Source organism: Vipera ursinii (assembly GCF_947247035.1).
Source record: "Vipera ursinii genome assembly, chromosome: 1".
NCBI classification, from domain to species: Eukaryota; Metazoa; Chordata; class Lepidosauria; order Squamata; family Viperidae; genus Vipera; species Vipera ursinii.
In genome coordinates, this window is record NC_139512.1 from 29,161,001 (window position 1) to 29,177,039 (window position 16,039).

At 37.5% G+C, this 16,039-nt stretch overlaps 1 protein-coding gene across 13 annotated transcripts in view; it reads left to right on the forward strand.

The window, feature by feature from the left end:
- Positions 1 to 15,014, forward strand: part of SYNE2 (spectrin repeat containing nuclear envelope protein 2) — a 244,648-nt gene extending 229,634 nt beyond the window's left edge. For 12 of the 13 annotated variants that reach the window (XM_083350942.1, XM_083350943.1, XM_083350951.1 and 9 more), the window contains 12 exons: positions 261 to 455; positions 1,722 to 1,995; positions 4,549 to 4,617; positions 5,610 to 5,746; positions 5,911 to 6,022; positions 6,953 to 7,170; positions 8,895 to 9,095; positions 9,983 to 10,111; positions 10,933 to 11,124; positions 11,219 to 11,308; positions 12,047 to 12,093; positions 12,963 to 15,014. In XM_083350942.1, coding sequence (XP_083207068.1) covers positions 261 to 455; positions 1,722 to 1,995; positions 4,549 to 4,617; positions 5,610 to 5,746; positions 5,911 to 6,022; positions 6,953 to 7,170; positions 8,895 to 9,095; positions 9,983 to 10,111; positions 10,933 to 11,124; positions 11,219 to 11,308; positions 12,047 to 12,093; positions 12,963 to 13,188 — 1,890 coding nt within the window. In that variant the 3' untranslated portion in view covers positions 13,189 to 15,014. The remainder of the gene's footprint in view (positions 1 to 260; positions 456 to 1,721; positions 1,996 to 4,548; positions 4,618 to 5,609; positions 5,747 to 5,910; positions 6,023 to 6,952; positions 7,171 to 8,894; positions 9,096 to 9,982; positions 10,112 to 10,932; positions 11,125 to 11,218; positions 11,309 to 12,046; positions 12,094 to 12,962) is intronic. The other variant, XM_083350953.1, reaches the window with a different exon arrangement.
- Positions 15,015 to 16,039: the final 1,025 nt, after the last annotated feature.

Here is a 16,039-nt window from a genome sequence, read left to right on the forward strand (position 1 = left end):
GTTAATAAATTAAGATTTCTGTATTCAGGGTTAGAGAAAACTAATAACTTTAGAAAAGGCAGAACTTTTCTTGAAGAGCGGACATACAGCTTTATTTGCTTTATCTATCTTTTCACCAAACTTTTCCATGCTGAAATATTGTGTGCTTCTTCTTATATGTTCCTAACCTCTCTTTATGTGATTGATTTATCTGAATTGCACTAAATTAATTAATCTGTGCAGTAATACTTAGGAATTATAATTATCTGTCTTTTAAACAGGGTTTCCAGAGAGAAATAATGCTAAATACCAGTAAGATTGATGAGCTGATTACTTCTGGGAAATGTCTGATTCAAAAAAGTGAACCAGAGGATGCCATTATACTCGAAGAGGAACTAGAAGAATTTTGTAGTTACTGCCAGGAAGTGTTTGGCCGAGTAGCCCGATTCCACCAAAGACTGACATCTTGGCACCCAGTAAGAGCTAAGGAAGTTGTATCTTTGCTGGAACCCATGTTGTGTCTTTGCCCATAGATTCATTTTCAAAAGCCACGTAGATAAAGAATAAAAGGAATGGAAGATGTGTTCTCCAAACTTCCAATAATTAAAACACTGGGTTTTTTTCCGAGTTAAGGAAAGGGTTATTATTATATCCAAACTGTTTTTTCTTTGATTCCAGGTGCCCTGGAATCTAAGCAGATAGGGTCTAATTAATGATTAGATGTAGATCATCTGGGAGGCCTGTCTGCTCTGAATTTTAACAAGAAAGACTATGTATGCATTTATGTATTTGGATGGGTGGGTATGTCTGTGTGTGACAAATTAAACACAACTTTAGAAGACGGAATAAGAACACTTTGTTCTAATTAAAGGGCAGGTTATTTATTTTAAAAGGTTTTAGCAAGATTTAATCTCTAACAGGCTCACAACTTTTTGTTTCTTAAGGAGAATATTCAGTGGCAGAAGAATCTAGGCCTAAAGAAGAAAAGATATTAGAGCTAGGAGGGATGTAGGCTTATGGTAAATGCTTTGGTAAATGAGATCTTGTTCTGTCACCCTTCTCTCTTGCTGCCCTCACCTCTAACACAACTATTAACTTACTTGTACCTACCATTCCATTTTGGGGAAATGCAAGGCAGTTAGAAATTGAGAGAGAGAAACTGACTTATTTTCTTATTTTGTCCCCATGTCTCTTGTAGAATGTAACAAGGGTCCACATGTGGCCCTTTATTTTAGAAACAATACCTTTCCACTGACATCTACATCCAGAAATTATACTACTGAAAAGTGGTGGGTGTGCCACCAAATGTCAGAAGCATGCCTGGTGACCATTAAATGGAGTTTTGATCACAGATTGCCTTTCTCCTTCATAAACAATATCTCCACTCGAGTATCACTGCTAAGAAACTAGCATTTTGACTGATGGTTTAAATGGTTTAGAACAGTGTTTCTCAGCCTTGACCACTTTACGATGGGTGGACTTCAACTCAGTTTGGGTGGGGAATTCTGGGAGTTAAAGTCCATCCATCTTAAAGTTGCCAACGCTGAGAAATATTGGTTTAGAAGAAAGAAGGGAGTAGGTAACTAAGAGTCTGTTATTGTTGGGCAGCTAATAAATTCAAATAAGTAATCCTACTTTGGAGGATTCCCATTTTTCTTGAACATTGAGAGCACAAAGTGGTTTCAGAATTAATTCATGTTAATAGTTGTGTTCAATATCAGTATTTCTGTTGTCTTCTTGAGGGACTGGAAGACGAAAAAGGGACTTCAGAAAATGAAGCTGATTCAGACCATGCAAGCGAGATGCAAACTGATCCTTGGCCAAAGAAGGAGGGGCCACCCTCGCAGCAGTCTCTCTGTCACCTCCTGCCCATCGCAGGGGGTCCCGAGAGGTCTGGCTGTGAGACCCCTGTCAGCGTTGATTCCATTCCACTGGAGTGGGACCACACCGGAGATGTGGGAGGCTCTTCCTCCCCTGAGGATGAGGAAGAGGATTCATTCTTCAGCGCACTCTCAGGTAAATTCCAACCCACCCTCCTATCCAGAAATGTTAATACACGCAAACACACAAACAGTTACATGATCCAAACACACCTAGCTTTTAATTAAAATTTAATTAAAAAATACAATCCTGGCTTGCATAATCAGAGGCATAGAATCAAGATCACGCAAAGTATTAGTGCTGCTTTATAAAACCCCAGTGAGACCACACCTGGAATACCGCAACCAATTTTGGTCACCATATTACAAAAAAGATATTGAGACCTTGGAAAAAGTTCAGAGAAGAGCAACTAAGATGATCCAAGGCCTGGAGACTAAAATGTAGGAAGAATGGGTGCGGGACTTGAGTTTGGCTAGTCTAAAGAAAAGAAGAAATAGGGGTGACATGATAGCAGTATTACAGTATTTGAGAGGCTGCCACAAAGAAGGGGGGGGTCAAATTATTCTCCAAAGGACCAGAGGGCAGGACAAAGAGAGAAGCAACCTGAAATTAAGGAGAAAGTTCCTAACAGTGAGGACAATTCACCAATGAAACAGCTTGCCTTCAGAAATCTTGGGTGCTCCGACACTGGAGGGTTTAAGAAGAGACTGGACAGTCACTTGTCTAAGATGGTATAGGTTCTCCTGCTTGAGCAGGGGGCTGGAATTCTATTCTATTCTATTCTATTCTATTCTATTCTATTCTATTCTATTCTATTCTATTCTATTCTATTCTAATTTTGAACCCTCAGCAATTGAGTTTTGCATTGCTCCAAATTTAGTCATACCCATTTTATATATTACACAGAACAAGATGGAAAAGTAAAATGAAAGCTATCCAGACATAAGAATTAAAGACAAATTTGTTCAGGTTGCCTTAAAATGCAACGTTGCAAATTAAAATATAATTCTAATAATTTGCCCTATGAGAGCCAATGCAGAAACTGAAATACAATAATTTGTCAGTATTCATCCCCTAAAGCAGGGGTCTCAAATTGCCAGCCCACGGGCCAGATGTGTCATGAGGAAACTACACTCACCCCATTGCCGGCAATGGGGAAAAAGTTACAATACATCACACAACGTCACATGACGTCGTGAATTTGACATGTCTGCCCTAAAGATTATACTGTAATGCTGTTCTCCATTGAAAAAGCTATACATAACTAGGTACTAGGGGAGAATAGATATAAAAAGATACATTAGACATACAAAAATGCATTATAACACATTGTCTACAAAATCAGAACACTAGGCAGAACAAAAATTCATATATTAGAAAAAATGGGATAGAATTAGGGTGAGAGTGGAAAAATTAAGAATGGATAGATGGTGAAATAAACATATTTATCCGTCATATCTGAACTGAACAATTTCAATTCTACAGCTGTGGAGAATATAATATTTTTGAAGGAGAGGAGAGGTTCTCGGCAGTGAACTATACCTGACATGTTGACTTGAAATATTTTTATTTGTAACTCTGGAGAGCCACTGTTAGTCATATTGTACTGTGCTGCATAATATTGATAAATAGACCAGCTATAAATTAATTTGCTTATGTTGGTAAAGCATCATTGCATGCCAAAAACTACCACATCAAGTGAAACATTTAGCATAGTGCTTCCTGATATGCTAGTTACTTAAAACAGAGAACATGTTATGCTGATAAACATGTAGGGGGGGGGGATGAACTGTTTCTCTTTCTGTATTTCAGCTCCTTTTTTGTTCAATTTGTACTTATTTATTTTCTTTATTAAATCTACACACTGCCTTCTTACTATCTAAGTGACTCAGAGTAGTTTACAAATTACTTTAAGAAAAGTTTTAAATGCATAGATAGGAAAGCAAGAAGTAATTGTGAGGAAAAAAAACAACGCTGTGTAAATATTTCACCCCGGTAGATGTTCTGGTTTTCTATTTCCCATGTGGCTCTTCCCAAATAGAAAATCAAGCGGAAATTACTGTGAACTGGGTCAGTCAACGTGCCTGGGTAGGATACACTCTATATATGTATTACTTAAGGAGAAAGTGATCCTTCTTCCTTAAAGCATTTGCAGTTGCCTCAAATATTTAAAAAAAAATTCAGAAGACATTTTTAAAATACGAATTTGGCTTTCCCCAATCAGAGCCTCACTGCAATCATTGTTTGAAAGCCTTGTATTTGAGTCTTTTGAAAACTTTCTGATATCAGCAAACGTTGGAGGAGACAGAAATCATAAACATAATAAAGGAAAAACCATTGAGGGCCTCTGCCCATTTATTTATCCCCTTTACCTACCTACTTAGTGGCCTTTTCTTCTTTTACCTTTTCTTCTTAGAACTATTAGGACAATTAACAGTTTTAAAAGAATAGCAAAAAGAAATGAACAGTGAATATTTTTACAAGGCCATATAGCTAAATTGTTGTTGCCTTTATACTTTACTTCAGGGCATTTTGACCACTAGTTGTATTTAAAAAAAGAATGCTAAATTAATAGATATTTAACAGGATCCATCTGGGGCTGCTGTAATGCTACATTCTTGCAGGGTGGGAAGGGAAGAGTGAACAGACTCTTTTGCAAAGCAAATGGTGACGTTATTCTTTTTTCAGATGTAGAAATCACTGAGCATCCTGAGGCATATCTTAAAATGACCACAAAAGCTTTGAAAGCAGCTTCTGGTAGGCACCTGCTACTGCATGTGTCTCAACATGACAGTTTCCCTGTGCCGCACGCTGTGCTCTTCACACCTTCCTCATATGCAGGTTTCTGATTCCCTAGCTTGTATCAACACCATGCACCAATTGGCTCATGGTGGATTCTCTTTTTTCTTTTGTTTATTTAATGCTACACCATCCCCACATGTCTCTACCTAAGTTAAGACGATGCATTTTTAGTTCTCCATACCGGTATAAAGGCATCAAGGCCTTCCTTGCTTGTTCCTCACCATGTGGCATGCATCGACATTTTTGCTGGTTCTTTTCATCCGTAGGACAACTTAGCTTTGCTTTAAAAGCTCCCTTTGCCATTCAGTTTAGGGTCTGACAGGACAATCTGGATCTTTCCTTATATCTGTAGCCAAAAACAAATGAGAACTCATTACTGTTTAGCAAAAACTAAGGTTCAGATACCTTCTTGAACAGAACCTTATACAAATGTGAAAATCTTTGTTGACCAATCACATTCTCAGCCCAAGAAGCTGAATATATTTTGATATTTCAGACAGAAAAATTGAGTGGCATCTCTCTAAAAGTCTAATGGTAAAAATATATATAATACACTAAGTTACCATTAGGTGACCTATAATGCAATCCCCAAAGCTGCCTCCTGAAATAAACTACCTCATTCTGCTTACTGCTGGCGCCATGCATCAAGCCTAGAAGCGCTTTTCAAACTTTTCCAAACTCTTCTTTTTGATGGTGGTAAGAACTCACATATTCTTTGGGCATTTTCAGAAAAAAATATCCTCATAACTGCATGGCTCTCATTTCACTGCCCATGAAACACTGCTGAAACATGTTTGCAAACAAGCATGCTTTGCAAAGCAAATGGCAATATTATCCATTTTTTGTCATGCCATCCTTCCATCTCTGCAAATGCTTTTAATTATTTTTCTCCCTTCATCCTTACATCTAATTTTCTGTGGCTTTTTTTTAACCATGTCGCACAACAGGGAAATCTGCTGAAACTCACATATGGCATCCTTCAGAACACCCAGTTTGCCGAAAGCATTCATACAACCAGGAAGAGATGGTTAGAAGTATCTTACCAAACAACGAAGAATCCAGCACATTCTACAAACCAGCCAATGTAAGTCTGGGATGCCTATATATCATGAGAAAATAGGGATATAAAAATTATGTTCCATTTATAAATTTCTCAATAAGTATAGATGGCTGTGAATCTGTGCTATAAATTTGAGAAGATGATCCATTGCCAGAAGACTTATTTACTTTTTGATCTGGGTATTTCAGGTGAGCCCTAGGAATGTAGATGACATAAAAAACATTTCCATGATCTTGCCTAGTAAAGATTCTCAAGACAGCCAGAATTTCATTGGTGTTTCAGCCATAGAGAAACAACCAGGTATGTTAGCCATGATTCCTGTTAATTTTTAAAATATATTTGTTTACATGTGAAGGTAGCAATTATTTAGGATTTAATTTTTCTCCATGTAATAGCATCATCAATGTTACATTTCTCTTAACTGAAAAATGGGGTACATAAATACATGAATGTAAGCTCCTTAAATCTCAACAGAGAGAGAAAAGGAAGGGGAAAGAGGCAACTGTAATATGAATACATGCTATTAATTTAAAATACAACCATCAGAATATCTAATATACAATGGAAAGATGAGCAAACTGAAATTTAGATGAAAAAAGGCAAGGGAATTTGACAGAAAACAAAATCAAACATTGATCAGACCAAAGATCTCCCAAAATTCTGAGATGTTCAACTTACACTGAAACATCATTACGGAAGGTCTAAATGGATTTCCCAAGTGACAAACATTTATAATCTAAGCTTTACAAAGGAGAAAGGTCTATTTATATGTTCTTATTGCTTCTACTCCAGATTTGGTCAGATAGAAAGTACCCTGAGTAAGTAGTTGGGAAGGAGCACATTAAATAAAATAGTCCTTCTGATCCCAAGAGTGTCTCTGCCTTTATTTCTGGCTTAATGTTCACACACAGGAGAATTAGGCTGGCAGAATCCAGAGGTAACATAATAAATTTCTATTTTAGAATAATCCTTCCCCTAAATCAGGGACACACTGGCTGAGGAAAGTCCACAAGACATAAATGGGCCAAGTTTGAAGACCCCTGTAATAGAGGCACAGCCTTTAAAATGCTATCCTGAAATTGATTCAGATTTCATTCTCATATTGTAATTAGTTTGTGGGACTAGTATAAGTTGAATTCAAAAGAGACCGGCGTGTGCCCAAAATAATGTTGATCTGAGTCAAAGTTGTTGGTTTTTTTTTTAACTGAATAATTTTGTATTAAACTTCAGGGGCTATTGAAAGATGGGAACTTATTCAAGTTCAAGACCTAAGCAACAAGCTGAGAATGAAGCAAACGTGGCAGCAGTGGCAACAGCTGAATGCTGACCTTACCAACATTGATATTTGGCTGGATAAGATGGAAGAGGAAATGGAGAGGTTTCAGGAGGCAGAACCACAAGCAGTCAACAGTATGCAGGCCATAGAGCAGAGAGTCAAGAAACTGAAGGTGATTTTTTAAAAAAAGCTGAAAAAGAAAAACAATCTCTGTGGTCAACATATGCAGCATATTGCTTGTTCCGACAGATTGCCTAGCCTCGCAACCTTTTTTTCAAAAGTAGATAATCAGATATTGCTTGGTGCTTCTTTCACTTTGCCTAATATAGATAGCCTTCGACTTCTCTTGCTAAATATGACAATTGTTAAGTGAATTTTGCCCCATTTTATGATCTTTCTTGCCACAATGCTGCCAGTTGTTAAGTGCATCTGACTTCCCCATTTATTTTGCTCTCCAGAAGTTTGCAAAAGATGATCGCAACCGTCATAAATACATGCCAGTTGCCAAGCGTCTGAATTTTGATCTCGTGACGCTGCAACGGTTGTGTGAAAATGGTCATAGGTCCCTTTTTTTCAGTCTCACTGTGACTTCAAAAGGTCACTAAATGAATGACTGTAAGTTAAAGACTACCCGTAGTCCCACAAAAGTGCTGTCTGTGCACGTGCATGCAAACGATGCAAGCTGTGGATCCCCTTGTTCATACCCTTGGTGCTGTCTTTGTCTCTGGATGTTGCATTTTTTCCATTCTATAGAGGTAGTCCTCGACTTATAACAGTTCATATAATGACCGTTCAAAGTTACAATGGCACTGAAAAAAATGACTATGACTGCTTTTCATAGTTACAACCTTTGCAGCATCCTTATGATAATGTGATCAAGATTCAGATGCTTTGGCAACTGGCTCATACTTATGACCATTGCAGCACCCCGGAGTCATGTGATTTCCCCCTTTTGGAAATATCTGGCAAGCAAAGTCAGTGGGGAAGCCAGATTCACTTAACAACCAGGTTACTAACTTATCAGCTACAGTGATTCACTTAACAACTTGGGCAAGAAATGTCATAAAATGGGGCAAAACTCATTTAACAAATGTCTCACTTAACAACATAAATTTTGGGCTCCATTGTGGTCATAAGTCAAGGACTACTTGTAACATGCTGATGACAATAGGGCTCTTTTGAGTCAGAAGTCCACCTGAAAACCACTTGATACAAAAAGGACATCCTGAAGTTCAGTCATTAAAAAGCACTCATAGTATAACGATAGATTCCAGTGAAATGAATGGATCCAACTTTCACACAGGACTTTACAATAATCAGGATGCCAGTACTAACAATAATAAAATCAACTTTACTAGTTTTTATTTATTTTTATTTTTTTTATTTTAATCCCATTTATATCCCGCCCTTCTCCGAAGACTCAGGGCGGCTTACAATCTAAGCACAAATCAAATGTGCTTAGCAATCTAAGCACAAATCAAATGTGCTTAGTTTTAAGGTAGTTTATCACCTTTTCTGTCTAATTTGTAGAATATACTATAGAATACTGATAATCGATTTGTAGAACACACAGAGAGCCAGTGTGGTTTACCTAAGATGGTGGTCTGGGTTGATCAGAGTCCAATCTTAGTCATGGAAAGTCACTGAGTGTCTGGACCAATCACCTCTCAGCCCATCCTCCATCACAGGATTGCTATGGCAGAAAAAATGGTAGAGGAGGTAGCCCTATGAATGTTGCATGAGCTCCTGCAGTAAAGGTATATACTGCAGTAAAGGTATATACATCTAATAAATAGAAGGATTTTTTTCCAATTTTATTTTGGTGCTGCTTTTTAAATCATAATTGCTGCTTATTTATTTTTACAAAGAACTCAAAATTTGTTTTTTCCTTATCAGGATATGTTTAAAGCCTATAATAACTACAAGGCCCTCATACTGTCCGTTAATCTGACCAGCAAAGATTTCAAGCAAACAGATAGCACTGGATGCAAGGAGCTTCAGAATAGACTTCGACGGGTAAATTTACGATGGGAGAAGGCAAATATTTTACTGGAAAACTGGAAGAAGAATTTACAAAAAGCTCTCATTCATTGCCAGGTAAATAGCACAATTATATTTGTATCTTATTTTTAATAAGTTAAAATTAATAGGCTAGCAAATGCCGATGTACAGGGAGCCTCAATGTTTCTTCAGTGACCATTTAAAATTATGATGAATGAATAGTGGTTACTGCCAGTCCTGAGTTCTGGCCATCCCAGAAACCAGTCCTCCCATAGTCACATGATTGCAATCTAGGCACTTAGCAAGAAGTTCACACTTAAAGTCAGTTCCAGTACCCTGCAGTCGTATTAGCACCATGTTCAACCTTCCCAGACAGCATCCCCAGAAAGTCAATGGAGTAGCCAGCAGGGGAAATCACAAATCCCTGGCATAAGCCTCTCCCGGCTTTGTACTTTCCCACAGCTCTATGTTGCTTGTGCATCCAACTTGTGCCTCCCATGCAGCCCCTCACATCGCATGCTCCCCAACCCACATTGCATTCACTTGCACTTCATGCATCCTCCTCAACCCTCATCATGCTTCTTACACACTACTGCACACCCTCCCCAACCCAGACTGCACTTCGGCTGCACACCTCTTTGCTTTGTCCCCTCATCCAGCACTAGCTGCTTACCTAAAACTTGCAATTTCCTGCCCTCGTGACTTTCATTGCGGGAAGTTGGCAGGAAGTTTCCTCATCTAACAACACCCAACAACATGGGATTTGGTTAATTATGACAATTGGAACGGCAGGAATCGCCACTGCTAAGCGATGCAGTTACATTTTACAACTGCCTTGCTTAATGATGAAAATTCCAGTCCCAATTGTAAGTTGAGGAGTATTTGTAGTTTTAATGAATCAGCTGCCACAAAGTTACATCTTTAGGCTAGTTAATGTGTTCTTATACCATTATTTTCTGAAAAATGGGCACTTGTTTCTGCAGGATTTTCATGAACAGAATCAGAAACTGCTGCTATGGCTGGCTGCTGCAGAGACACGGAGGCACCAAGCACAAGTCAAGGATCCAAATGCTGATCCTCATAGAATACAGGAAAGTCGGAAGGAATTAATGGTAAATTTGGAAAAAAAACCTGAAGCATCTGGAGATAAATTGTTGCATCTCTGTTATATTCAGCACTATCCACTGGACCTCCCTTTGAACAATGGGACTTGCTCTGTTCCTCACTACAGAGCTCATAAATCGCTTCCATAAATTTCATTACATCTCCAAATCAGATTTGAAAATGTACAGTAGGAATCAGACCCTAGATAAACCCAGAAACATATACCATCAACCCGGTTCACCCATCATGTAATTCATATTATGGCTTATTGTGACTTTGTGTTAGCATGTTGTATGAACCTAGCTGTTGTTTATAAATAGTTAAGTTTTAATGTTTTTCCCCTTATTTTGCCCATTATTATTATTATTTTGCTTAGTACTACTTACCTTTTGAAGTGCCTATAGCATGTTTTGTAGATCTATCATTATATCATAGGTCATTCATTCTTGATTTAGAATTATATATAAACAAGGGGTTCAACCAACCATGGTTATTGCAACCCATTGTCTATTTAGTGTAGGGGCCAAGCATGGTTGACTCACATGTATTTGATCGGGTGTTGGAATCCCAAGCATCTAGTTTTGGCTTTGGGGCATTGGAATACTATAATCCTAATATATGTTTAATTCATATGAAGCAGAATTCATTGGAAAGTATTGTTATATTGTTTGCATGTATAAAGTCCAGATGTTCAGCTGCATCTCTAATCCAAGAATCCCCTGCAAATACTACAATCAGCCAGAGTGAGGTGGGTGGATGAACTAGTGGTATGATTCTCTAGGAGGCAGCTTCCTATGGTTATTAATGTTTCCTCTTACATACTTTTAAGCAACTGGAAAAAGAGCTTGTGGAACGGCAACTTCAAGTAAATACTCTCCAGGAAATTGCTGCATATTTGCTTGTAAAACTTGATGGAGAAGAATATATTGAAGCTAATGAGAAGGTCCATGTTATTGGGAAGAAGCTTAAACAGCTTCTTGAAGGAGTTTCATGTGACTTAAAGGCCTCACAAGGAAGACAGGTAGGCTGGACTGTATGATCTAAATCGGATTACTCCAATTCTAACTTTGGAGAAATAACAGAGGCAAGGCTTTCTTCTTGTTGTTCCCTCCTAGGACATAAGTACATTTCAGGTGAATGGGGAAGAATTGGATTCTGGAACCTGTCATCAATTATCAGAGAAATCTCCTGTTTCTAAAAATCAGGCAAGTTGTTTGGTGGTCATTTCGTAAAACAATTTTCCCTTTAATTTGTTTCTTTTTCTCTGTCATCATTCAGACTTTATAGGTAGTCCTCAACTTACAATCATGCATTTAGTGACTATTCAAAGTTACAATGGCACTGAAAAAAGTGACATGATGGTTTTTCACACGACCATTGCAGCATCCCCATGTTCACCTGATAAAAATTCAGATGCTTTGCAACTGGCATGTACTTATGACAGTTGCAGTGTCCTAGGGTCGTACAATCACCTTTTGCGATCTTCTGACAAGCAAAATTTCATTTAACAAGCATGTTACTAACATAACAACTGCAGTGATTCACTTAACAACTGTGGCAAAAAAGGTAAAAAAAATGTGGCAAAATTTATTTAACTTTCTTGCTTAGCAATGGAAATTTTGGATTCAATTGTGGTTGTAAATCGAGGATTACCTGTGTATGCTTTTGGGTGCTGACTCTCATGATTTTGCCCACACAATCAAGCAAAATCTATTGTTTGTGTGCATGTTAAAAGATACATTATCTATGCTAGTATATTCTTGGGACCCCATGATAACTAACAGTATAGAAGCCATGGCAGTCAGGGGGGTGGGGGATGCATTGTACAGCCTTAATACTGCAAGGCTGACTGGATTGATATGCAGTTTAAATATGTGTGCATTTGGTATCTTTGGTGTTTAAATTTAAGACAGCAGTAGTAATCACATTTTAAATATCTACAGGTTGATGAAAAGAAGTTCCTGCAGAGTGATAGCAGCAGCAGTGTCAGGTAATGTTTTTCAGTAAATGGTTTCTTCTGTGAACTGAAAATTAGTATCACAATCCTACAATAGCTTTAGACTCCAATAAGAAATATTGATTATTTGAATGCAAATTTGCTTAACTGTAGGAAATGCTGAACAACTTAGGATCATGTAGAAGGAAGGAGAGGTGATGTAATTCTTCCCACCCACCCACCCAAAATCCCCAACAGCTCCAATGGATGAATGAATATTTGCATTTCCCTTAAAATAGAAATTCATTTGAGTTTGAATTAAATTCATTGGATTCTCCTTCAGTGACATAAATTGTGTCAGAAATATGGAAGGGAATGAAAGAGTCAGCCTTCTCTTCTTCTCCCTAGTTCAAAGCATGGTAATTGCATGATCACAATGTCATGTTGAATTCAATTGTTAGACAGTAGTTGTATGGTTGCTATAGTGTCTAAGCATTTATAGTTTTCACAATGTATGACTTGCTGAGAAATATTTATGACACTTAATATTAAAAACCATGGGATTTGGTGTAGAATTACAAGCATTAATAGTTCAAACCACAAAAATAGTTCATTCTGAAGCAATTCTTAACAATACTTTGCAAGAATTCAACCCAGAAATCATTTTTGACGATGACATTTGGTATGCCAAGTCTTGAAGAGGTGCTGCCAGTCAGGCAATTTAGGACTAGATGGAATCATAATCTCACTTGGTACAAGAGAGTTTGTAAATTGTGAGGTCCTTGGTGGTCTCTGAACTTGATTGTTTTCTTGCAGATGTTACCAACTAGTTACCAACATCATCAGTGCCAGAAGGAGAGAGGTTTGCTTTCTGTTTATATACAAGTGGCTTGCCCTGTTTATAAGTTGTCCTCTGTTTGCAGGATGGAGGGGAAGGAAGAGACCAATTCATTTGCACCCAAGAAGAATGCTTTCTTCTATCGTGTCCTACGAGCAGCATTACCTTTACAGTTGTTCCTCCTTCTCTTGTTGTTTTTGGCCTCCTTGATCCCTGTCTCGGAAGAAGACTATAGCTGTACTCAAACCAACAACTTTGCTCGTTCTTTTTACCCAATGCTACGATATATTAATGGACCTCCACCAACTTAAAAACACTCAATTTTTTCCCAGTCAGTCAAAATTAATATCTTCTATGGAGTCTTCTTTTTATGCTGCTAAAGTTTGTCCAGAATCTCAGTTTCTTACTGACTTCCACCAGGGCTTAACAAGCACTGATGAGTGACGTTGACAATATTATGTAGAGATCTCTATTCCACTCAACAAGAATCAAACTACCGGTAGGAGGCTTCAGCTCATCTTCTGAGAACATGCTATTACTTCTCATCACCAAGATAAAGATCTTTTAGCAATTTCAGTACTTTGATTGGGTGGGTAAGAGTTGTTAAATACTTAGAGCTTTGTACAGGAAAGCTGTTTCTTTATATTTTTGAACTATAAGCAATGTACTTTATACTTTTTGCACAGTGTGTGATCAATCAGTGATCTTCATCCCAGAAAGAACCAGTGAACACAGAATTTACAAGACTGTGTCTTGTTAGCATGAAAATAATTTCTCTAATCAAAGATAAATGCATAATCCTTTAGAAGGATCTACTGTATAAGCCCCATTTTAACAGGTAGGAGCTAGAGTTGCACAAAGCATGGCTGCACTATTCTGTCTTTTCCCTTTGTTTTGGTGAGTCTTGCAGAGAACTTCCTGGTGGATTGAACCCATCATTTTTAATGTAAAAAAGAGAACTCCTTTTTCACAGTGGTACTTTGCATGCAGGGAGATCTCTTTCTGTATTTTTTCTGTTTTAGTGGAAAGATAACTTCAATTTTTAAAATATTTCTTACACTTTAGAATTTTAGGAATCTTACCTATTCAGTCCATGAATATGTATGTTTCCCAGGCAGATTTTTATAGTACTTAGAATGTCTACTTTGTCTGACGTCTCCTTTTGTACGGTTTTTATAAAAAAAAATGAAAGTGCTACATGTAGGTAGCCTTTATTTATAGAATTTTTTTTAAGAAAACAATAATTAGTGTTGATTATCTCACACACAAACAAATGGTTTTTGTAGAGATGTGGCTTTTTAATCAAACCCATTTATGTTTAATTTTCTTTGAATAACTTACAGCAAGTCAGAAATTATTTATGCAAGGGCAAAATCATTCCTGTAGCCAATACAGCAGTATATATGTACCCAGAGAGTATGGGGGCTTTATCTTCTTTCTCTCTTGATTCTAAGAATTAGCATATGACATTCTTGGACAATTCTGATAATGAATTACAGGAAATTGCAGATCCAAATCAGTGGGAGTCCAGTAGCACTTTTTCTGACTTACAAAATAAGCTCATGGAAGCTTATTTATGTTAGCGGCAAAAGGTGTGAGCAAGCTTCTGATTTTTTAACTACCATAGATTAACACAGCTCTCCTTCTCAATGTTTCCAATGGGGAAATTGCAGGGAATAAACATAAATGAAAATAAAATACATGCTGGCTCTTGAATGGGAGAGAAGGAGGGAGGACTAAATGGAGAGAGGCTTGTCCTACAGAGACCCATGATGTGCCTTCCATACACAGACAACTCCTGTTAACTTTAGCTGATACACAACATCTCTTCTTGTCAAAGGCTCTGTATCAATGTCTACCAAAGGAGTTTTTGAATTGAGGCATCAAGAGAGGGACATTATTTTCTTGTCACTGCTTAAGGCCTTCCTGCAATCTTTTTTGAAAATAGAATGCTGGATTAAATGCCTTCCTAACTTTCAAGCAGGATGCTGCCTCATCAATAAGAGTTATCACATTTAAAATGAAGTGGAATTCATCTGATGGCAAAAAATGATTGTATTTAAATCCAAATTATACTGCTTCTGTGTACAATTCAATCATGTTTTCCTTATTAAAATATTGCTAATGTTTGCAGTAATTCTGCCTTTGTCTCAATACTTTATAAAATTAAGTTTTCAGAGACAGATTATAGCAAATGCTACATCTGTTGGTTCCTAAATTAGATGTAACTGTTCCTATCTCAATAGTAGAAAGCGTGACCTTGTATTGTCTTACTATAATTAAGTTCTGACCTTACATTCCCATAACAACTGAATCCAGAGACAACCTGACATATTTATATTCCTATATGTACTTCTTTCTCCTACACAAAACAGATAACATCTCAGATATTTTTTTAAAAAAATTGCACAGGTGATGAGTCTGTAGTCCAAGAATTCCTGAGCCAGCATGGGCCATAGTTCCCCATCTTATCTTAGATAATAGTAAGCAGCTCTACCCAGTGCTTTTTTTGTAAAAGAAAAAGGTGCCAGAACTCACACATGTCATACAACCCACCTTGCCTATCCTACAAGGTTCCATCCAAAAAAAGGTGCCGGAACGCCGTTCTGAATGTTCTATGACAAAAAAAGCCCTGGCTCTACCAAAAATTAAGGTTTGGTTAAGCACTATCCCATTAAAACAGACATGTCAAACTTGCGACATCACATGACGTTGTGCAATGTTTCCGATACATTTTTTCCCCATTGCCGGCAATGGGGTGAGCGTGGTTTTGTCATGATGTGTCCAGCCCACAAGCTGGCAGTTTGACACCCCTGCATTAAAAGATATCATTTCCTTCCAAAGAAGTACCACATATAATAATTCAAGGCACTGTTAGATAAATTGTCTCTTTTCTATCTATGTGGCTATTTTTCTCCCACTGATATGGACACAATATAGGATAATGTACAACAACAAAAAGTATTAATTTATAAAAGTCAGCTGCAAATCCACATGATCTTAAGAGTAGGTCATAAAGAGATCAATCTGTAACTACCTTGAAAATAATGTGGCAATTACCAGATGTCAGCAGGGATTTTTCAAGAACATGTTTTGCCAGAGCAATCTTATCTTATTATTTGATCAGATAACTTCCTTAATAAATTGTGGGGTAGCTGCAGA